Genomic DNA, 21,411 nt, shown 5'->3' with positions numbered 1-21,411 from the left:
TTACGCCGCTCAGTTTGCTGGCCACACGTTAAGTGTATGCTGCGTGGCTGCGTTTTGTTGGGGGGTGGGCTTACTGTGACATGATGGAGATAACGGTGGATGGAGAGGGGACGCGTTTTGTGTCGGACGGCGCCGACGGTGTAGTACAGTGTGTGGACCGAGGTTCTCATTCATTTTCTTAGGTGGGCTTAGAGGGTGTCGGGACTAGTTTTGAGTGCCGTGCAGGCCTGCATACGGGGCACATACAACTGGAAGTTGTGTGCGAGAAGACGAACGGTAGAGTTGTGTGTGTTATCGCCTGCGTATGTCTTGGATTAGTGATCTCTGCGCCACTTGTTTAGATGTACTTGTAAATGGATTTGTGAATTGCACCTGCACGCTATGCATATAACCTCATTTTCGCTCAGGAACCAAGCCACATGTACGCCCATCCCATGCATATATACACTTCCGCCTTCCACTTCCATTTCCCATATCCACCCTCTCATAGCGCATCCCACCCCTCCTCAAACAACGTCTTCTTAACCTTGAGCTCCTCCGCCCCAAGATACAGCGGCCTGACAACCTGCATACTACCCGTCCCCAATTTAACGCTCTGCCCCATGATAATACACTCACTAACACCATCAATCGTATCCGTCTTGCCCCTCGCCGCCGCCTCAAACAAATGATCCGGCGTCTTCTCAAACGACGCAAGCTGCAACACACTATCCCTTGTCTTTTGCAGTCCAAAACGCGTGATACCAAAGACCTCGCCCTTGAACGTCATGACATCAGCGAGCAGCTGCATGTGACGCGGATCAATGTCCATGTTACCCATGACATCTCCGATTTCACGCACAATGGTTGCGCGGGCGGCTTCGATGCCGAGCACGGTTTTGACTTCCATGACGTGGTTGGATTTTGTGTTGTAGGGTTCTATTCCGGGGGTTGTCATGCAGTCGCGGAGACCGTAGCCTTCTACGAGGAGTTGGCATTCGTACTGGCCTTGGGCGTTGGGGCTGCTTTCTTTCTTGATGATGGCGCGTGTGCAGTCGGGGTAGCCTTTTATAACGACGTCGGGGATGAGGGCTTTGACTTGTTGGACGCGCTCGAAGAATTCCTTGTGGTTGCGCGAGGTTTTTGTGGGGCGCTTTTTCGCGGCGTAAGGGTCGGGGACTTCGACGCGGATTATGGAGGAGGATATGCGGACGTTGGCGCCGGCTTTGCCCCATTTGAGCGGCTTGTGGGCGTTGATTGCTGCGGCAATTTCTTGGGGTGAGACGTCGACGAAGAGTTGGTTGATGGTGTCCCAGTCGATGCGCATGGCGATGTAGGCGCCGTTGGGGTGCCACACATCTTCGACGTAGGAGATGACGTCGCGCAGGTACGTCTTTTCCACACGCGCCTTGACGATTCGCGCAGCGGATTCGGAGACCTTGTTGGACAGCTCGCAAGCGATGACGGGAGTGGAGATGGCGGACGAGGCGTTGATGATTTCCTTGATACGGGGTACACCCTGGGTGATGGACATACCAGCGACACCAGCAAAATGGAAAGTCTTCAGTGTCATTTGCGTTCCGGGCTCACCAATGGACTGAGCACCAATAGCTCCAACGGCGTGACCGGGCTGTACTCGTGATCGATGGTACTTGGTGAGACAAAGCGTTATGAAGGCCTCGAGCGCGCTGTGTGAGATCTTCGCAATTCCATCAGCGAGGCCGTACTTCTCAGCATCGGCTGCGGACTGCTTCCTGTCCTTCTTGCAATCGGGTTGCACTACTCCCAGGTAGGCAAGAGTTGTTTCAAGCTTCAGTGCCTTCTTGAAGATGTAGTCTTGCACGGTATCGAGGAAGTCACGCAATGACTCTTTTTGATCGATGCCACCATCGGTCCTGTCGCGATACTCCAGCGGCGTTACGCCATCGAGCTTGAACCTAGGATATTTGTTTCGTTCGGTATTTAGCTTTGCTTCTGTGTACTCCTTAACCTCCTGTGGCGTCAGGCCCGACTCTGAGTTGTCCCACGTTGACGTTACGGCATGCGAGAACGTCCTGTCGAAGTGCACGGGCTTTGCCTTGCCCTCCATGTCTACAGGATCGAGGTTGTCGTCTCCGTACTGGAATTGAACTACAGTTCCGGAAGAGTTCCGAACAGTGTCGTCGTATTGTGCAGAGAGATCTTCGAGTGATTTCATCAGTCGTCTACTCATGTAACCAGTCTCGGCGGTCTTGACGGCTGTATCGACCAAACCTTCACGACCACTCATAGCGTGGAAGATGAACTCGGAAGGTGTCAAACCCGAGAAGAAACTGTTACTGACGAAACCTTTCGATGCGGGCTGACGAGCGGCTTTGGGGAAATGAGGTAGTGTTCGGTGATGGAATCCATCTGCGACACGGGCACCGCCAATCATTTGTTGTCCGACGGAAGCAACCATTTGAGAGACGTTAATGTTGGAACCCTTGGAACCGCACTTGGCCATGAGCAAGGGCGAGTTCCATCTGCTGAGCTCTTCGAAACAGATATCACCAGCCGCTTGACGTACACCAGACAAGATACCACCAATCCTGTTCTCCATAGTCTGCTCTTCGTCGCAACCGGGATCGCGCTGCAGTTTGCCCTCCTTAAAGTCCTTGATCAACTTGTCGCACTTGGCGTAAGCCTCTTCTACGAGATCTTGCTTCTTCTTGTTCAATTTCTCTCCGGGTGTGACGTCACTGATACCGAGAGAGAAACCGTTGTTGGAGAGCCAGCGTGCAGACAACTTGGACAATCTGTTCATGCCCTGCACGGCGTGGTCGGGGCCGAAATCTCGCATCATGACGTAGAACACCGAGTCTTTCTTACCGTCACCAACTGTCGCCTTGTCCATCACACCGCACATGACCTCAGAGTTGCGAATGACAAGATAAGCATCGTTCTCATTCAGATCGGGAGCTTGGTCGGGGGTATTCTTGAACTGCTTGCATGCGGCTTCGAGGTTGATCAACACCCTGCACCCCTTGTATGGCTTCATCAGCAGGTTGAAGACCTGCTTTCCGGTCCAGAGTGCCTGTGGCTTCCATACAACAGGTGGTGGGATGTCGATAGGGTGCTTCTTTCCTGTGTCAGGGTCGAAGGCTCCTTCTCCGTTAAACATGTAGTTCACAATTTGACAGAACGTCCGTCGATCGTAAAAGTTGTTCTTGTTGCTGAGGAGATACGCTGCAGTAATGAAGTCCTGAATGGCCGCAATAATCGGTGTTCCGTTCTTGGGGGTCGCAAGGTTGTATTTGACACCCATGAGCTCGGTAGCCTCGGTTCGCGCTTCTTCGGTTTGTGGAACGTGCAAGTTCATCTCGTCACCGTCGAAGTCGGCGTTGTAAGGATTGCAGACACACTCGTTCAGGCGGAAGGTTCTCCAGGGGCGGATTTTCGCACGATGACTCAAGATACTGAGCTTGTGTAGGGAGGGCTGCCGATTGAAGAGAACAATGTCACCGTCTTCAATGTGTCGCTCAACGATGTCGCCAATTCTGAGTCGCTTCGAAGTGGCCTCTAGTTTCTCGCCCGTGGTATCGAATCGCGAAAGACCGATAAGTGACGTTTTGTTAGGCTCCTTGTTTGGTCCCTGATCGCTGATGATGTAGTTGGCGCCGGGATACTTGTTCGATCCATTCTTCACCAATCTCCTCAGCTTGTCAATGTTGTATCGTGTGGCCTTTTCGGGGTATGTGAGGTTTTTCGCGATGCGCTGCGGGACAGCGACTTCGTCGATGCTCAGATTCGGGTCGGGACCAATGACAGTACGACCAGAGAAGTCGACACGCTTTCCGGAAAGGTTCTGACGGAATCGGCCACCCTTTCCCTTCAAGCGCTGGGAGAAACCGCGCATGGTCTTCTGAAGACCCTGTTGTTTCAGACCAGGCGCGTCACTGTTGATGTACATGGCAATCTGCAGCTGCAGGAAATCCCACTGCTCCATCAGGATCTGGAGAGGGAAACCTCGCGCGAGCCCAGCGCGTATTATGCTGCTGATTTGACATATGTCTCCGATCTTGTTGGTCACGTCGTCCTCGGTCGCGCCGCCTTCCTGCATCACGGACGGGCGGAGCGCGACTGGTGGTACAGGCATGTACTCCCAGATCAGCATCTCCGGTCGCGCATCCTCGGGTATCATGGCCAGCAGCTCGCAGTCCTCCGGTGATATCTTCTTGAACAAATTGAGCGCCCTCAGCGGATGCATGTCGTCCACAGCCTTCTTCAGGTGCTTGTCCAGATCGGGGTTCGCGGATTTGGCGGTGTCGAAGGACTGATCGAATTCGACTTTGCCGGCGGGTGGCTTCTTCGTCTTCGCGGTGGATCGGTTGAAGGCATCGTATCGGTTGTGGATGATCTTGAGCGGGTGGCCGGGGACCTTGCGGACAGTGCCCTGCAGGGCGTTGCAGTATGGGCACGTCTTCTTCTTCCTGCAGTCGTCGAGAATCTTCTTGGTGACTGCGCCCTTGCGCAAAGTGTCCATGTCGGGGCGGCGCATACTGCGCAGGTATCTCCGTCGCTCGACCTCATCCAGCAGCACGCGCGAACAGTCTTTGCAGATGCAGTTGAGCACCTCGATAATGTGCTTCAGGTACCCCACGTGGAAGGCCGGCAGCGCAAGCTTGATGTGACCGAAGTGGCCGTTGCACCTGTCGAGGCCTTCGCCACACGTTCCGCACTTTCCCTGCTTGCTCGAGATTCCCATGTGCGTGTCCATGGGCCCGTTGGCCGTGAGCGAGCGCGTGCCGTCGGCGGCGGGCTGGAGGTCGTAGACATTGCGGTCCGAGACTTCGAGGACGGCCTGGTTCACGATGTCCTGGTTGGAGTATATGCCGAACTGGATGTGCTTGATGCGCGCGGGGATGCGGTCCACGACCTGCTGCTTGGCCGAGCTGCGCGGCGCCTCCATGGTGGCGGGGGGTGATTGTGCGGGGTCGCTGAGGTGAGTTGATGCTACCGGGAGTCGTCGCAGTGGTCGTCGTCTCGCATAGTCGTCGCGTCGTGAGTCATTATCCGGGTGACAATAGAGCGCAGCAGCAACTTTCTCGTCGCGCCGCTGCAGATTTCAGGGTGGGGAACCTTCCCGTCGCGCTAAACCCACTAATGCGCCCTACTGCGGGCTGATAAGCTGATAGTACCCCGGAAGGCAGTCGTGACCAGGAGCATCACCGCCTGGTGGCTGCCTCACCATTGACCGTCTCTCTGCCCCGCCTACAGTGACGGCGAGGTTTGCAATAACTTCGCGTGAATTACTCGCTTTACCCTTCTTCTCACTCCTTCCACGCCAGCAGCACCTTTATCTACACATTACTGGTTGCTCCTGCCTCCTGGCCCACGGTACTACCTACACAGCGTCCCCGCTCAACCTCACCCCGCTCAACTGCTCCGCCTCCCAACCAAGGCTGTATTCGCGTCACTCTCTGGCGAGACGCCCTTCTCTCTCCTCATGAGTTCAAGTAGGCTTCTCATCGCACCATCTTCCATGTTCTTTCCCCGTCTCACTGACACCCCAGTCTTCCGTATCGTCCTCCGGGACGCCAAGCGGTACGACACGTACGAGACCCGTGAGTTCGACCTGCCGCTCAACAGCGAGTTCCCTATCGGTCGAGCGTCCAGCAACGCGGCCAAGCGAGAGCTCATGGCGGCACCACATAACGCCTTTATCGACAGCCCCGTTATTTCACGACAGCACGCCGTCCTCTCGGCCAACGCAAACAGCGGCGTTCCGGAAGTCTACATTACCGACAAAGGCTCCATGCACGGCACCATGCTGAACGGTCAGAGGCTGTCTGCCAACACACCCACCAAGCTGAACGATGGCGATGTCCTGCAGTTCGGCACTGACGTTAACCGTAATGAGGGTACGTCCTCGCGTAGGCCCTCCAAACCTCCTCTTACTCTAGCTTCTGAGCTGACACAACCCACACAGAGTTCTTCGTAGCCCGCACGTACACTTTCGAGTCGCAGCTATCACGCCCTTTCTCTCTCGGCTTCACCGTCCCTGATGCCGAAAGCGACGAAGAGGAAGTCGCCGAGCGTCGAGGCAGCCAGATCGATCCTTTCGTCATCGACGACGACTCCGACGCAGCTGATGACCACTCGGAGGCCGACGACCAAGAAGAGGTTACCATGATCATGGATCAGGTCCTGCACCCCAACGAGCATGACCACACTCTCAGTGTTGGTCAGGACGACTACCCAACTTCCGCAATGCGCACCACTCTTCCCAACGAGGACTACAACCCAGAGAGCTTTGCGTCCCGCCGTGACGACTCCCTCGAGCCTGCCAGTCCAAACCCTTCTAGCGATGAAGAAGACGTGGCCGCCCTTGGTTCTGATTCGGACAGCGAGGCTGGCAGCATCGATAGTTCCGAGATGCTGTCTGACTCCGAGCCAGAGATTCAGGATTCAGAAGACGAGGAAATGGAAGAGGTTGAACACAAGACGCCCACCACATCCTCATCCAACAAAGAGAACGAGGCGTCCATCCACAGCCAAGTACCCCAGACTGTTCACTCCTTCCCGCGCGATACAACGACGCTTTCGCTCTCGGACGTATACATGCCACAAGACGTAGCCAACACACAGCCTTCGCTACCACGCTTGTACATGTTCGGTATGCAGGGCTCCGACGGCAACTCCATGTCGAACAGTAACGTCTACGGAGATAACGCGCCTCCACCTCTGCCGCCACGTCCCTCGGCGTCTAGGGCAGCACCATGGTGCGATTCAAACTATCGCTCCTTCAGGGAAGTGGCCGATCTTCAGGAATGGTACTCCGAGGGCGTTCCGCCAAACTACTTGGGTACCAACTTTGGTGACCGACCGTCCCTGTTCAGTCCGGCTCCTCTTGCCCCAATGGCAGAGGCGAATGAGGCTCGTGCTCCCATGCCCCAATTCACTCCCTATCCTAGCCAAACCATGCAAGCGAGCCGTCTGCAGACACCACCACCATATTTTGTACCCGACTTTGAGACCTCCCCGCCGGTGCAGCCAGGTCGCCGTACCAAGGTCTCTATCGAGGAGATCGTTGAGGAGCAGCCGCCTACACCTGAATCTGTGAAAGATTTGAAGCGCAAGGCCGATGTGCTTGAGGCAGACGAGCCAGAAGCCGTTCTCGACGAAGCATCCAAGTCCGCGGTTGGTGATGAGCATGCGACCTCAAACTCGGTAGCTGCTGTTCCAGTGGATGATGCTGCTGCAATCCAGACAGCTGCCATTATTGCCCAGCGTCCCAAGAAGACTCCCCGCTCAGTCCTCAGCAAGGTCCTCAACAAGGCTGCCTATCCATTGCTCGGTGCTACCGGTGCCGTAGTCTCCTTTGCTCTTCTTTCCACCCTCCCGGATGCCTTCTTTGTGTAGGCGGTGATGGACCTGATGGCAGCGGTCCATCATCCTTCTTTTCTGGAGTTCAGGGTAAGGCAAGGTGTACATGGCAGGGCGATTCTGGGATCATGATATCGGTGGGAGCATCTACGGATAACGGCAATCAGTGCTAAGGGCGTTTTCGAGAGACGTCAGAAGAGTCGGGTCCTGGATTATGGGTGGTATGTGCTTCGGGATCCCCTGGCGTTGTGTGTTTGTTTCCTCATGTCACGCCATGGTGCATGACCATATTACCTTTGGTTTGATAACGAGTTATGTGCAAGAATCTCCCCACTAGATTCTACTGCGTGTATTGTCTAAGTGATGCGAAATGACAGATTGGGGTTTACGCGAAGCTTGAAATTCTTCGGGACGCTAAACCTCAAGCGGCTCGTGTTGAGGAGCTCCACTCCCACGTGGATGACCAAGACGTCACGTCTTCATCTCTGTCAGACCGAATCACGGTAGAGTATGGGTACCTGTACCAGATCTTAGGTTGTTGTTATTGTTGTTGTGTATTTGGTGTAAACAACGTCTTTCGCAAACCCTCTTTCCTAGCTACCAACCGCGACGCTCCGCTCGATCCTCACGCTTCTGAAGACGTCTGGTGGACTGTCACTGTCTTCTTGATAGCATTCCAATCCTGCGTCTCCCTATCCAAAACAGCCGCCTCGCTCCCCTGGGTACTACCCTGGTCTTGACCCGACCTCATCCCCGTGACCTTCGTTCTGATCTTTGTCGAGACCGACGTCCAAAGCGGTTTCAGAATTGGTAAACAAGCACACAAGACCGCAGTACAGACATGGATGCTGGTCCAAAGTTCTGTGGCATGATAGAAAACTGGTCAACGTCAGCGGAAACGACTCTCAGTATCAAAGCAAGAGAACCTTGGAAGACCCACTCTCATTCGGATCCTCTTTCCGCCTCGTATAAAACTCAACAATCCTTACCACATTAGTAACAACTACAAACCCACCCAGCGCAAACACCCCCACAAGCTCAACCTTCGCCCGTCTTGCCATCTGCAGCGTAAACGCCGTTCTTATCGGCACAAGCAAGATAGCCAAATCATTCGCCGCGTCGAGCGCGAGAAAAGCCTGGAATACTTGCGGCCATTTTCCCTTCCATTTCTCCCGCTCAGCAGCCACTTTGACGGCTTCAGTTGGGCTATGGGAGCTGACGACAAAGGACCGGCAGACGAATATCATGGCGGCGACGGCGGTGGCCCACCAGAGCGAGGTGAAGATGATTAGGTAGAGTGAGGCGCGTTGGTGGAAGGTGCAGGTGCGGAAGATGCGCCGGTAGAAGAGGAGGATGGAGAGTTTGCAGGTGAATTGAGACCATATTCCGAGGAGGAAGGCGGTGAGCATGGCCTTACGGTATTGGATCAGCTGGGGGGAGGCAGCGGTCAAGTGCATGTCTAGGATCTCGGTTTTGGTATAGGGTCCAAAGTTTGTGAAGCTCTCTGCCGTGAAAGAGTTAGTTCAGGGTCGGCGCTGCTGCGGTGGTAATGATGTACCGTGTAGGGCGACGATGATGGCGGCCCAGTAGACGATCAGCGTCCACAGGATGAGATAGTCGTCTCTCCTAAGACCTTGTTTCGTCGACTTTTTGGCGTAAACGCGTGTGCAGACTGTCAGGCCGGCGATGAGGCAGCAGATGAAGTGGGCGATCGCTATCTGAGCGTGGTAGTAACTGAGGCCGAGCATTGTGGTGGAGAAGTCGCGGTCAATGATCGATGGTCGCAATTTCGAGTTCAGAACACTTTCTGAGCTTCGGAAAGGCGCGGTATTAGTTGGAGGGGTGCTGATGTGCGGTTGAGGCGAAGGAGCGCATATCCAAGATCAAAGACTGAGGCGGTATATACGAAGGCGTTAGGATCAGGCCCGAGGGAAAAATAGCAGACAAACGGATGCGATCGTTGTCGAGATATGGAGCCAAGCTTGGTATCCAAATTGGAGGAGAAGAAGGATATAGGCTGACTGCGCGATTGTCGGTGGTCACACAATGTCATCCAAAAGACGTGGTCCGTTTGCTAGCGATCTCCGTTTTACAGACTAATCCAAATTTGTCATGTTTACCCTCTCTCTTTCACTTGTCATTTCGTTTGGATGAACTCGATCGGTGCGCCAAACCAGCCGAGCGTAACCAGTATGATTTTTGAATGTTGATGAAAACAGTATGGAGCCGAACCTAGAGTGACGTTCCCACTCTTAGGCCTGACGATGTCTTGTCTTAGATCTATATCTTTTTATCCTTTTTTTTATCCCTCGCATGTCTAACACAACTGTTTAGCTGTAGAGATAGCTTGCTCCCCAGAAGTTTTGTGGTAAAGCTGTCCCGCTACCTGATAGATAGCTGTCCTCGTGCTCCTCACTAAAAGACCTGGGACCAACAGCCTTTCCCGTACTGAACTGTGCTTACAAACAACAAAAGTATAGCGGCCCCCATGCTCACTCCATGTTGACCATCTCGATCCTCACACCCTCTGCCCATCTCGCGACGATCACCATCCTAGGGATATCGGTCCTCCCGTAACGGCCTCTATCGCGGTATCAACAAGAGGATCGAACTCCCCAACATCGAACGCCAACTGCTTCAGCGGACCCATCGCTTGTTCCATGAGGCTGATGTGTCTTCGAAGCAATCCGATCATCTCCTGGGGCGCCCGTGCTTCTCTTTTGCGTTTCGTCAGCTCACTCTTTGACTTGCCAATCTCCCTGTAAAGAGGGAGAAGTTCTGCGATGAGTTTTCTCCTCCGCTCATGGTAGTCGCGTTCATCGCTGCTGATATCAGAGTCGCTGCTTCCATGATCGCGCTCTCTCTGGTGTAGTTGATCTGTGTCTCCGTCTATCGGCGCGTCACTTGCTGCTGGTATCCTTTCGTGATCGAGATCGTTGGGAGGCGAATAAGGAGGGGGCGCCGGGTGACTCGAGAGTCTATCATGATCCGTGTCTGCATAGACGTCGTTCGTCTCCGCGGTGTACTGATGTATTACGTAGTTGTTCTGCCCCATAGTGGCAAGACAGCTTCGAGCAACATCCAACTGAGTCTCGGCTTCCTGGAGTCGCGCCCTGCATTTCTGGAGCTCAACTTTGCGCTCCTTGATTTTGTTTTCTCGCCGTTCGAGTTCGGCCCTGCGTTCCTCAACTATGGTCGCACAAGTCCTCGTGACGCCTTCCATCGCCTCGGTATGTTGCCGTTGCATCTCAAAGCCTTCCCCTGCACGTAGTCTTAGTGTTGGTCTTGTTCCGATTTCTCAGTGGTGTAGGCTTCGTACCTATAGTGTTGTCTGCCGAGCCATCGTACATCCATGACGGATTGGATGGAGTCCTGCACATGATGCACGGAGATGTCTTGCCGGAGTTTTGTGAATGTTTTTCGAGTTTTTTATGTGTTGGGTCGTTGTGCACGATAAGAATAATGTTGGTGTATCGTGGGAATGTCGTGGAATCAGAACGAGGAGGACGTGTAGCGCTGGTTTTATTCTTCTTTGAACGATGGTTGATGTGATCACCCGAGTCAGCGTGCGAAGTATATGGTGTATTGAGTTGTTGTTGTAAGAGCTAAGGTGCTAACTACCAAGGAAGGAGAGCCTATGTACCCGTGAGGTAATCACGTGACACAGCGCGTCGACCTACTTAGGTAGGTACAGCATGCCCACGAACCAATCATAACTTACAAATTATGCAAATTACCAATACAATAGGTCGAATAGAGCGCGAATATTACGACTACCGACATTTGATCGGCAAAACTTCTTTACGAACAGAGCCGGGCTGAGGTGCACTATATGCGCGGGATATCATTTGCTCAGCCACGGTTCAGAGATGCCCGGGCAAGAACGCCGCCCTATTCGCCCGCGCCCAACTTCCATCGTGCGCTACAATCACCTCTACTTCTACAGGGCTTCCACCTTCTTCACGAACAGTCCCTTGCTTCAAGAGCCTTGCTATTGTTTCCACGGTAGCCGCTGCAGCATCAGTGTCAGCGTGCACACTTCTCAACCCGCCTTTCCCATCGTCGTAGAGCGCGATGCCCTTCTCGCCGCTCAAGATGCGTGGGTCATGGCAACAGTCGCCACCAAGATATACCCATTTCTTCGGTCCTGTTCGAGCGAGAAGGTTGATGTGTCCGAACAAGTGTCCTGGCGCATCAATGATGAATAATGATCCATCTCCAAAGAAGTCTATAGAGGCGGAGAACCCCGCCAGCGGCTTCCACTCAAGTTCTTTTAACTGGTTCTTGAATGCGCGTAGAGCTTCTGCCTTGCGAACAGGTGGTAGCTCACTCGTTCGGTCGGCAGGCAACTCATCAGGGTTGAATATCTCGGATGGATAAAGTGGCCCACCACCGTTCGCAAGAAGATGCATGGTCCCACTTCCGACCACAAATCGCGCGTTTGTGAAATCACCTGGTGTACCCACATGGTCCCAGTGAACATGGCTCAGCATCACCATGTCCACATCTTTTGGGTCAAGTCCACCTTTTCGCAGGCTCTCAGCTGCATCCGGACTGACACTGGTAGGCTGGCGTTGCGCGATATGATGCTGTTGTGCTCCCCGGTAGCCAGAGAAGTCGCGTTTGAGACCGAGATCGAAGACGAGATTGGATGAATCGTGTCGAATCAAGAAAGAAAGAGATGGGACTGTCGCACGTCTTTCTGGGTCGGCATCTGTGACGAAGAGTCTCTCGGGAAGGGTAAGCTGGCCGGCTTCGAGGGCTGAGATTGTAACGTAGGTTTGATCGTGGGCTGGTGCTGGAAGAACAACGGTATCGTTGCTTGACGCCATGGCGAATGATGGGAGGCAAGAGATGGTAGCTGAATGTTTTTCGAAGAAGCCATGTTTGACGCCAAATATGATATCGTTGTTGGAGAAAGCGTCGTTGGGGAAATCGCTGGCATGTATTCCGTTCTGCTGCCCCACCTCATCAACTACCCCGCACGCGGGGTCAACCTCTTTGCGATATCGAGATCTGCTGAATCCATCAGTGGTGATAGAAGGTATATATATTGAGATCAATCCCATATGTAGTCGAATGGCAACTCCCCGCTCCGTGTCAATTTGATAAGTTTCCAAAACACCATGTCGTTTACTGTGCCCGAATCGATGCAAGCGCAGTACCTGGAAGCGTACAAGGAACCGTACAGGCTACGATCAATTCCAATCCCGAAGCTGGAGGAGCCACATGATATCCTCATTAGGGTAGACGCTGCTTCGTATTGCCATACCGATTATGTCCTGGCGGAGGGACAGATGCCAGGTTTGCCAAAATCTTTCCCACACATTGGATGCCACGAGTTCGCAGGGACGGTAGTCGCTCATTTCCAGACGCCCAGCAAGGAAGCTAGAGCGTTCGCGATCGGCGTGAGGGTCGGTGTACCGGGACGTTCTTTCCATGCTTGTGGCTCATGTTTCGAGTGCAAGAACGAGCGCGTGGATGATCCGGTCGCCATGGATGAAGGAGGCTACTCGGTGAACTGTATCAATGCTGAGAACAAAGGACTGAGCAAAGATGGAGGGTTTGCGCAGTATGCCGTTGTGGATGCGAGACAGCTATCACCCATACCAGACGGTCTGACCGCAGTAGAGACTGCTCCTCTGATGTGCGCCGGCGTGACCATATACGGAGCCCTCAAAAGATGCAGACTGAAGCAAGGCGACCGAGTCGGCATACTAGGAGCAGGTGGTGGTCTTGGCCATCTGGGCTTGCAATACGCCGTTAAGATGGGGTACAAAGTTCTGGGTATTGAGGCAGCGGATGAGCCTCTCAAGCTTTCGCAAGATGTCGCCTCGAGATTGGATCCACAGCCGTATATCGTAGACGCTCGGAACAAGAAGGCAGCGGATGTCGTTCAGGAGATCGGTAGACAAGACAACAAGAAAGATATTGGCGAGATGGGACTGGATGCAGTGATCGTGCTGCCGGAAAGCCAAGCTGCTTTTGACTACGGCATGGCCCTGCTCAAGTCACACGGCACGTGCGTTGTCGTGTCGTTCCCGGAGAATGGCTTCCACATCAACTCGCGCGACGTCGTGTTTCGGGATATAAGAATCATCGGAAGCCTGGTAGGAAGTAACAAAGTGCTTCGTGAAATGCTCGAGTTTTCCGCCGAATATGGTATTCGCGCTTTGTCGACTTCGTTTCCGCTGGCGAAGCTGAACGAGCTCGTAGACGAATACCACAAGGGTCGGGGTGGAAAGCTTGTGGTGGACATGGCGATTGAAGCGTAGATCGAGTAGTAAGATACTTCCGCACACTCATTGCCCACCGCCAAGCCCGAGACCAACGAATCAGCCGCTTGTGACCGCAGGTGGGCGAGGGCCTGCCAATTGCGTAAATGTTGTTCGCCTGAAAGCTATGCAAAGCTTCAAATATTGTGTTGTTCTAGTCATCCTTATGGCTTTTGTGAGCCCAAGCTCTTGTTAGGCTATTGCACCCATGGTCGAGAGTACCCGTGGACCGTAATGAGCAGTCACGTGTCGATTATGAGCCAGCGGACTGACGTCACCATCTGGACAGGCGCTTGAACATCAATGTGAAGATTGTCCAACTACACCAAACCACAGTCTGAGATACTTCAAACTTGACTACAGATATCGCATTGCCTGGCGTTGGCAATCTATTGCGCAGTACCTAGGTACCTCCGCCTCCGGCCCCTCTATTTGATCTGCCCTTACGCCTGTTAACTACGACGAAGTCACCTCGACCATCATCGAAATCATCCAACTTGACATCTTTGTCTTCCTTTCCATTCTTAAATTCCTTGTCCTTCTCCTGTTGCTCAGTCTTCTCCTCCTTGATTGCATCTAATTCCTCAATCCAACTCTTGACAAACACCACTTCCTCCTCTTCCAAGTCCTCGCAAATACCACAAGAAAGTGCGCTACCTAGCATACGATTCCCATCTTTATCCTCAGGCCACGTATAGAAGTACTTGCAGTACCAGCAAGCGTATCCCGAACAGCGGCGGTCGTCGCGCGTTGTAACAGTTACATCGGCGCACTCGGCCTCACAGACCGGCAATTCACATGTTTGACATGGGCCACCGGGTGAAGCTATGGTGCCCGGTACGTTGAAGTGTGAGCAGTCGTGACAGACCCATCCGCGAAGAGGGGGGTTGGACTGCGTAGTGTCAATGTCTTGACCTGGTAAGAGGAGTAAAGGAATGTGTGAAGAATGAGGTTCTTACGTTTCGTGCCATTTCTGCAGACTGTTTGATTGCGAATAGCATAATTCTTTGCGCTGTGAAGCTTTCCTGCTCTAGTATATCTTTCTCTTGCGTTGGGTTAGCACGAGAGTACTTGGTACAGTTGAGGTATACATACTGCTGACGACGTCCATGATGTCGAGTGAGCGCTCCGTGTATGCAGGTACGATATCAATTTGATGTCGGAAGCGAAAGGGCGACGTGCTTGTACACGTCAGGTGCAACGGGATTGTTCCTGCTGCGAAGTGGCTACCAGCACGTGGAAAGGTTCAGATCACGCTAGGACAGTGTCGCAACTGCGTTTGCTCTCGCTTTGAACGAAGTCTCCGGCTTCTGCTGCATGATGCACGTATACTTCCAACACCATTCCCAACAGTCCATCGCTACAACTTAACCACCCGCTTAATTGAGCAACAGCAATATGACGACACCCACTAGTAAGTCCCTTTCCCCTTCTCTTCGCCTACACTACAGAAGTCGCTGACCCCTACCCAGAGCGCGAAATCCTCAACATCCCTTGCGATCTCACTAAAGCCGCCCACCTAGCGCTCGTGCAACTTGCGGTCCGAGATGCTCGCGCAGAGAGCCCAGCACAACGCGGGTGGATATGTCATCGCAGCTCACACTACAACACGCCTGGTTCTTGCCATGTCTTAGGTTCTCTACGGCGGTGCGGCCATGTAGCCTGCCGGCCTGTGCCACTCCATCTGCAGCTTGGTTCAATGAGCCTGGGTAACTACTACCTCCCTCTCCAATGGGCACTACGTGGTCAAACCTAATTCCAATACAGACAATATACCAACCGTTTGTTTCGAGGTTCAGGTCACAACGAGGGAAGATGCGAGACATTATGGTTGGGTGTGTTTCTATTGCAAGGTGTATACTGCTTGGGGTGCCCTCGGCGACTGCGGCGCTGCGCGTCTGGTATGTGCGGCGTGTGGTGACGTCAAGGAGAAGGAGGTTGTCTTTGTGAGGAGGAGTTTGGCGGGACATGCTCAGTCGTGGAGGGGGGTGGACGGGGTGAAGACGAATGGACATAGTTGAAGGTCAGTGAGACGGCCAAATGGTTGCGTAACTTGAGAATCAATCGAAGCATTCATGAAAAACTGAACACCCTGGAGCCTACGTTGACGTTAGGTTGCCTACTTTGCATATTTTTACCTTGATGTAGGCCGCAAGGCTCTTTAGTTTTCTGTTGTGCGAGGTGGTACCAACCTAGGTAGGTGTGAGTCTCGCGTTTTTCGTATGCCATTCAGTGTGAACCTAGTCGTAGTGCATGCCTCGGGCGGGTTGATCTCGTATCTCGTATACCTAGGTAAGTAGCGCACTTTTCTCGCTTCGCTCTGTCACCGCGTCTGTCGCACACATGACATACACTGACGTTAGGCGTTGACGCGTCTTCGATGGCATATGCCTTGGCACTACCTAGGTACAGTGTAAAGAAGCTGTCGATAACGTGAACATGGCACGGGTGTTGTAATTCCGAATCCGATATGCAATTGCGCATTTATGATTGGATAAAGAGTCCTCTTATCGGGAGTTGTTCTGTCCGACGTGAACGAAATCCGAGCACCTCGCTCTTTTATAACAGTGCGCGGGGGCACAGGCAGCCCAGGAGCCAGGACGCTGCCATCGGCGGCTCATCTATTCCGACGACCGGCCTTTAGCCGAGCCCGAGACGCTCGCTTCCACCAACCTTTTGCGGGCTACTCGTATCGGTGAGTACAGCATTGTGCGTATCCAGCACACCGGAGTGGAAAGTTATGCGCCAAATCCGACGATGACTGTCATCAGCTTCAGGCAGACATGTTTGCAACATCTCTTATATGGGGGCCTCTGCATCTCGCTCTCCTTGAAATTTTCAACACAAACAGAAGCAAGCACGACTATCGACTTTCCATCGATTCTGGTTTTGTCAGGTTCTGCCATCGTTTGGCGCATGCGTTATTTGTCTGGTCAGTGCCGTGTCATCTGTAGTTGCCTCGCCTCGCACTCGCACTCGCGCCTTGGTGTTGCGCAATCCATCCATCGTATCGGCCGTATTCCAGCCCCCCGGACGAAACGAGTCCGCGCTTTTGCGTCATCCACATTCGGGTCCATCGCCACCCAACCGAGAAGCTTAGATCGTGTGTTTTGCCTTATCAAGCCTAGTGCCGTCCGGCTCGGACAACGGCTTGCCCTTGCACTACAAGGATCTCTAATCTTCTAGGCCCGTGGGTGGCGCGCTGAAGGATCTCAAAGGAATTGCAGGAGAAGTTCCCTAGGTATTGTTCCTCTCCTCGCGACATCCCCTTAAGACCTCTTGGAGGTATTTCGACTGCTGCACGCCAAGTATCAGCAACGACACGACAAGACACGCTCATCGCCTTGAGCATGGATAACGAGGACTCAGCAACGTCGACGGGAACGGCCATCTCCGCGGCCATCGACGAGAAGCATGAGTTGCATAAGGAAAAGGAGGCCAAGCCTCCCACAGCTGGCCTCAGTGATCAAGAGAAGGACATCATCGACAGGCAATTGACTGCGCCCAACCTCACAGTCGGTTACTTCTCGCTCTTCCGCTATGCCAATGGAAAGGACAAAGTCGTTATGGTTATTGCGTTAATCGCCAGTATCGCAGCTGGTGCCGTTATGCCACTCATGACGGTAAGTAGCATTTCGTACTTTTTTTTGCACCACTCGAACATGGACGATTTGGTCTCATGTAGACTTTAAGATTGTTCACCAAAAAGAAACACATGTTCGTCACAGTCGTGGGAACTACGAGCTAACTTAATTCAGCTCGTTTACGGTAATTTCGCTGGAAGTTTTACCAGCTTCTCAGTTGATGCAGTCGCTGCTGCCAAGTTCCAGGACCAGATTAACCAGTTTACCCTCTACTTCGTTTACCTCGGAATTGGATCTTTCGTCACCTCTTACATCAGCATCATTGGATTCTCGTACACCGGAGAGCGCATCACACGAACCATTCGTGAACTTTACCTACGTGCCATCTTCAGACAGAACATCGCTTTCTTCGATTTCCTCGGATCTGGTGAGATCACCACTCGCATCAGCTCTGATATGAACTTGGTGCAAGATGGCATCGGTCAGAAAATTGGTCTCTTCGTTACCGGAGTGTCCATGTTTGTTTCTGCCATCATCATCGGTTTTATACGGTCCTGGAAGCTCTCTCTAATCATGCTTGCGGCAACATTAGCCCTCATCATGATGATGGGTGTCAACGGTACTATGATGAAGAAAGCTCAGACACTCTCCATCGACGAGTACGCCACTGCTGCTTCCCTGGCCGAGGAAGTGCTGTCTTCAGCTCGCAACGTCGCTGCATACGGCACCCAGAAACGACTCGAGGAGAAGTACAAGGCTTTCGTAGACCGCGCTACGAAGCTGGACTTCAAGGCCAAGTTCTGGCTTTCTATGATGATTGCTGGCATGATGGGTGTGCTAAACCTCCAGTACGGCCTTGCATTTTGGCAAGGTAAACGATTCCTCGATGATGGAGACCTCGGCGTTTCCAACATCCTGACTGTAGTCATGGCGCTCATGATTGCTGGCTTCTCCATCGGACAGAACTTGCCGCACATTCAGGCTTTCGGTGGAGCTACTGCGGCAGCTACGAAGGTTTTCAACACGATCGAACGAAATTCCCCCATCGACCCGGAAACGGATGCAGGCATTGTACCCGATGACTTTGTTGGCAACCTCGAGTTCAGGAACCTCAAGCACGTATACCCATCCAGACCGGATACTGTCGTGTTATCGGATTTCAACCTGGACGTTCCATCGGGCAAGATGATTGCGCTCGTTGGTGCATCTGGATCTGGAAAATCAACCATTGTTGGACTACTGGAACGCTTCTACCTTCCGATGGAAGGCCAAATATTCTTGGACGGAAGAGACATCACTACACTCAACCTACGCTGGTTGAGGCAACACATGGCTATCGTGAGCCAAGAACCCGTTCTGTTCAGCACAACCATCTACGAGAGCATTCTCCACGGCCTAGTCAACACGGAATACGCAGACGTATCGGACGAGAAGAAGATGGAGCTTATCGAGAAGGCTGCCAAGATTGCAAACGCTCACGACTTCATTATGGATCTTCCGGAGAAATACCAAACCAAGGTTGGAGAGCGAGGTGGCTTGTTGTCTGGTGGCCAGAAGCAACGTGTCGCGATTGCTCGTGCTATTGTATCCGACCCAAAGATCCTCCTCCTAGATGAAGCTACCGCAGCCCTTGATACCCGCTCCGAGAGCGCAGTCCAGGAAGCTCTCGACCGCGCGTCGCAGGGACGCACTACTATCGTCATCGCTCACCGACTCTCCACGATCAAGAAGGCCGATAACATTGTGGTCATGGCTTTGGGCAGAATCGTCGAGCAAGGCACTCATCAAGAGCTCATCAACCGCGGAGCTGTGTACGCAAGTCTAGTACAGGCTCAGGAGCTTACCGCAAAAATCAGCCCCGCCAACAGGATGACGCTTCTTGACGACCCTGAGAGTAAAACGGAAGGCGTTGTCGATGAAGAGAAGCTTGCTTTGATGCGCACTGTTACATCCGCTCCTTCAGAATTCCATGCCAAGAAGGATGAGAAAGACAGGGAATACGGCACCTGGGAGTTGGTCAAGTTCGCTTGGGAGATGAACAAAGGAGAGCACTCTACCATGACCATTGGACTGGTGTTCAGTTTCCTTGCTGGTTGCAACCCTGCCATCCAAGCCATCTTCCTGGGTAATTCCATCAACTCGCTTCTATCTCCCGGAACATCTCTCGGTGGACTCAACGTCAACTTCTGGTGTGGCATGTTCCTCATGCTCGGAATCGTCATCGGCTTCTTCTACTACGTACAGGGTATGACACTGTCGAAAGGATCTGCCAGGCTTGTTGGCAGTGTGCGAACGCGCGCTTTCGGCGCCATGCTTCGTCAAGACATGGAGTTCTTCGATGGTGACACGGTCACTTCTGGTGCGCTGAGCAACTTCCTGTCTTCAGAAGCGAATCGTCTCGCCGGTCTCAGTGGCTCTACTCTCGGAACGATTGTCAGCGCCGCCGCTTCCATCCTTGTCGCCTTCATTGTGGGTTGCTCTTTTGGGTGGAAGCTGGCACTCGTGTGCTCTGCAACCATTCCACTTGTCATCGCCTGTGGTTACTTCAGATTCTATGCTCTCACTCGCATGGAGAAACGAACCAAGGAGACATCCGATGCTGCCAGCTTCGCTTGTGAGGCGGCCTCTTCCATTCGTACCGTGGCTTCTCTCTCGCTGGAGAAGCATCTCCTGTCCACGTACCACACAAAGCTTGCAGACCAGGGCAAGGGTTACTTCAAGTTCACAAACGTGTCAGCAGTGCTCTTCGCGACATCCCAGGGTCTCAGCATGTTCATTTTCGCCCTTGTGTTCTGGTACGGAGGACGTCTGTTGTTCAACCAGGAGTACACTGTCCTGCAGTTCTTCGTTGTCTACTCCTCCATCATCAACGGTGCTCAGTCAGCCGGTGCCATCTTCTCCTTCGCTCCCGACATGGGCGAGGCCAGGGATGCAGCGAAGCTTCTCAAGTCGTTCTTGAACCGTGTTCCTAAGATCGACAACTGGTCGACTGAGGGCAAGAAGATTGACAGGTTGAGCGGCAAGATCGAGCTGCAGGATATCCGTTTCACCTACCCTGGAAGGCCGGACCATCGTGTCCTGCGCGGCATCAGTCTGTCCGCCGAACCCGGTCAGTTCATTGCCCTTGTTGGCGCATCCGGTTCTGGTAAGTCGACGGTGATGCAGCTGCTCGAGAGGTTTTACGACCCGACAAGCGGTGCCGTGCTCGTCGATGACGTGGAGGTCAAGGACTACAACCTTCAAGACTACCGGTCGCAACTAGCCATCGTCAGTCAAGAAACAACGCTCTATACTGGCACTATCCGGGAAAACATCCTTGCCGATAAGGAGGAATTGGGCGATGACGCAGTGATACAAGCGTGCAAAGACGCCAACATCTACGACTTCATCACATCGTTACCTGATGGTTTCAACACGCTGGTCGGCGCAAAGGGTGCTCTACTGTCTGGTGGTCAGGTACGTTCTCCAACTAATTCACTTCTCCCAACCCCACTAACATGTCTTCCAGCGCCAACGCATAGCCATCGCCCGCGCCCTCCTCCGCGACCCCAAAGTCCTCCTCCTCGACGAAGCCACATCCGCGCTCGACTCCACGTCCGAACGCGTCGTACAAGCCGCCCTCGACTCCGCCGCACAAGGCCGCACAACGATCGCGATCGCGCATCGCTTGAGCACAATTCAGCACGCCGACGTGATCTACGTCTTTGACCAAGGCAAGATCGTAGAGAAGGGCAGACACGAGGACTTGGTGGCCAAGAAGGGAGTTTACTTTGAGCTGGCGAAGCTGCAGGCTATCGGCGCACCGCAATAGTTCCAATGAGCGGGAACTCTCTTGCATACACGGCGTTTGGAATTCATGGGACGCTAGAGCATATACTTGTAATTGTTTCTTAGATCGTTAGGCTGGTACTTGTGTAGATCTTTGGCATATAGAATGCCTGTTTCTCTGCCTTGGGCGGAGTACACTCAATAGATAATATCTCTCTATTATCGCTTTTGTACATGGGTGTGTTGAATCACCCGACGGACGGCCCGACGGGATGCTGCCCCACAACCACGTGAACGCGTGTCGCGATGCCACGGCGGAACACGCTATGCCACGGCGACATAGTGTCATTGTCTTTGCGGATCGTTTTGATCCAGCGTCACTTCGCTACATACAGGATGCAAGGCTATTCTCAGACGTGTAGGTTTGCCAAGCAAGGCTCGCCCCCAACGCTGCTTTC

At 53.2% G+C, this 21,411-nt stretch overlaps 7 protein-coding genes across 7 annotated transcripts; 3 read left to right on the top strand and 4 right to left on the bottom strand.

The window, feature by feature from the left end:
• Positions 1-484: 484 nt before the first annotated feature.
• On the bottom strand, positions 485-4,909 carry J4E83_003691 (uncharacterized protein; the record flags this gene model as incomplete). The annotated part of the gene is made up of 1 exon (XM_049330625.1): positions 485-4,909. One exon carries the CDS (start codon positions 4,907-4,909, stop codon positions 485-487), a length of 4,425 nt encoding a protein of 1,474 aa, XP_049190042.1.
• A 573-nt stretch (positions 4,910-5,482) lies between these two features.
• On the top strand, positions 5,483-7,362 carry J4E83_003690 (uncharacterized protein; the record flags this gene model as incomplete). The annotated part of the gene is made up of 2 exons (XM_049330624.1): positions 5,483-5,861; positions 5,930-7,362. The coding sequence occupies 2 exons, from the start codon at positions 5,483-5,485 to the stop codon at positions 7,360-7,362; spliced, it is 1,812 nt and encodes a 603-aa protein (XP_049190041.1).
• Positions 7,363-8,237: 875 nt separating this feature from the next.
• J4E83_003689 (uncharacterized protein) lies at positions 8,238-9,074 on the bottom strand (the record flags this gene model as incomplete). Its single annotated transcript, XM_049330623.1, has 2 exons — positions 8,238-8,830; positions 8,885-9,074. The coding sequence occupies 2 exons, from the start codon at positions 9,072-9,074 to the stop codon at positions 8,238-8,240; spliced, it is 783 nt and encodes a 260-aa protein (XP_049190040.1).
• Positions 9,075-9,871: 797 nt separating this feature from the next.
• On the bottom strand, positions 9,872-10,676 carry J4E83_003688 (uncharacterized protein; the record flags this gene model as incomplete). Its single annotated transcript, XM_049330622.1, has 2 exons — positions 9,872-10,587; positions 10,646-10,676. 2 exons carry the CDS (start codon positions 10,674-10,676, stop codon positions 9,872-9,874), a joined length of 747 nt encoding a protein of 248 aa, XP_049190039.1.
• Positions 10,677-11,189: 513 nt separating this feature from the next.
• On the bottom strand, positions 11,190-12,158 carry J4E83_003687 (uncharacterized protein; the record flags this gene model as incomplete). Its single annotated transcript, XM_049330621.1, has 1 exon — positions 11,190-12,158. The coding sequence occupies one exon, from the start codon at positions 12,156-12,158 to the stop codon at positions 11,190-11,192; it is 969 nt and encodes a 322-aa protein (XP_049190038.1).
• Positions 12,159-12,452: 294 nt separating this feature from the next.
• J4E83_003686 (uncharacterized protein) lies at positions 12,453-13,601 on the top strand (the record flags this gene model as incomplete). The annotated part of the gene is made up of 1 exon (XM_049330620.1): positions 12,453-13,601. The coding sequence occupies one exon, from the start codon at positions 12,453-12,455 to the stop codon at positions 13,599-13,601; it is 1,149 nt and encodes a 382-aa protein (XP_049190037.1).
• Positions 13,602-16,951: 3,350 nt separating this feature from the next.
• On the top strand, positions 16,952-20,996 carry J4E83_003685 (uncharacterized protein; the record flags this gene model as incomplete). The annotated part of the gene is made up of 3 exons (XM_049330619.1): positions 16,952-17,224; positions 17,360-20,641; positions 20,694-20,996. 3 exons carry the CDS (start codon positions 16,952-16,954, stop codon positions 20,994-20,996), a joined length of 3,858 nt encoding a protein of 1,285 aa, XP_049190036.1.
• Between the last annotated feature and the right edge of the window lie 415 nt (positions 20,997-21,411).

Source organism: Alternaria metachromatica (genome assembly GCF_023757995.1).
Source record: "Alternaria metachromatica strain BMP 0045 chromosome Unknown scaffold_6, whole genome shotgun sequence".
NCBI classification, from domain to species: domain Eukaryota; kingdom Fungi; phylum Ascomycota; class Dothideomycetes; order Pleosporales; family Pleosporaceae; genus Alternaria; species Alternaria metachromatica.
Note: the sequence above shows the minus strand (reverse complement) of the source record. Positions and strands in the feature narration are given on the sequence as shown.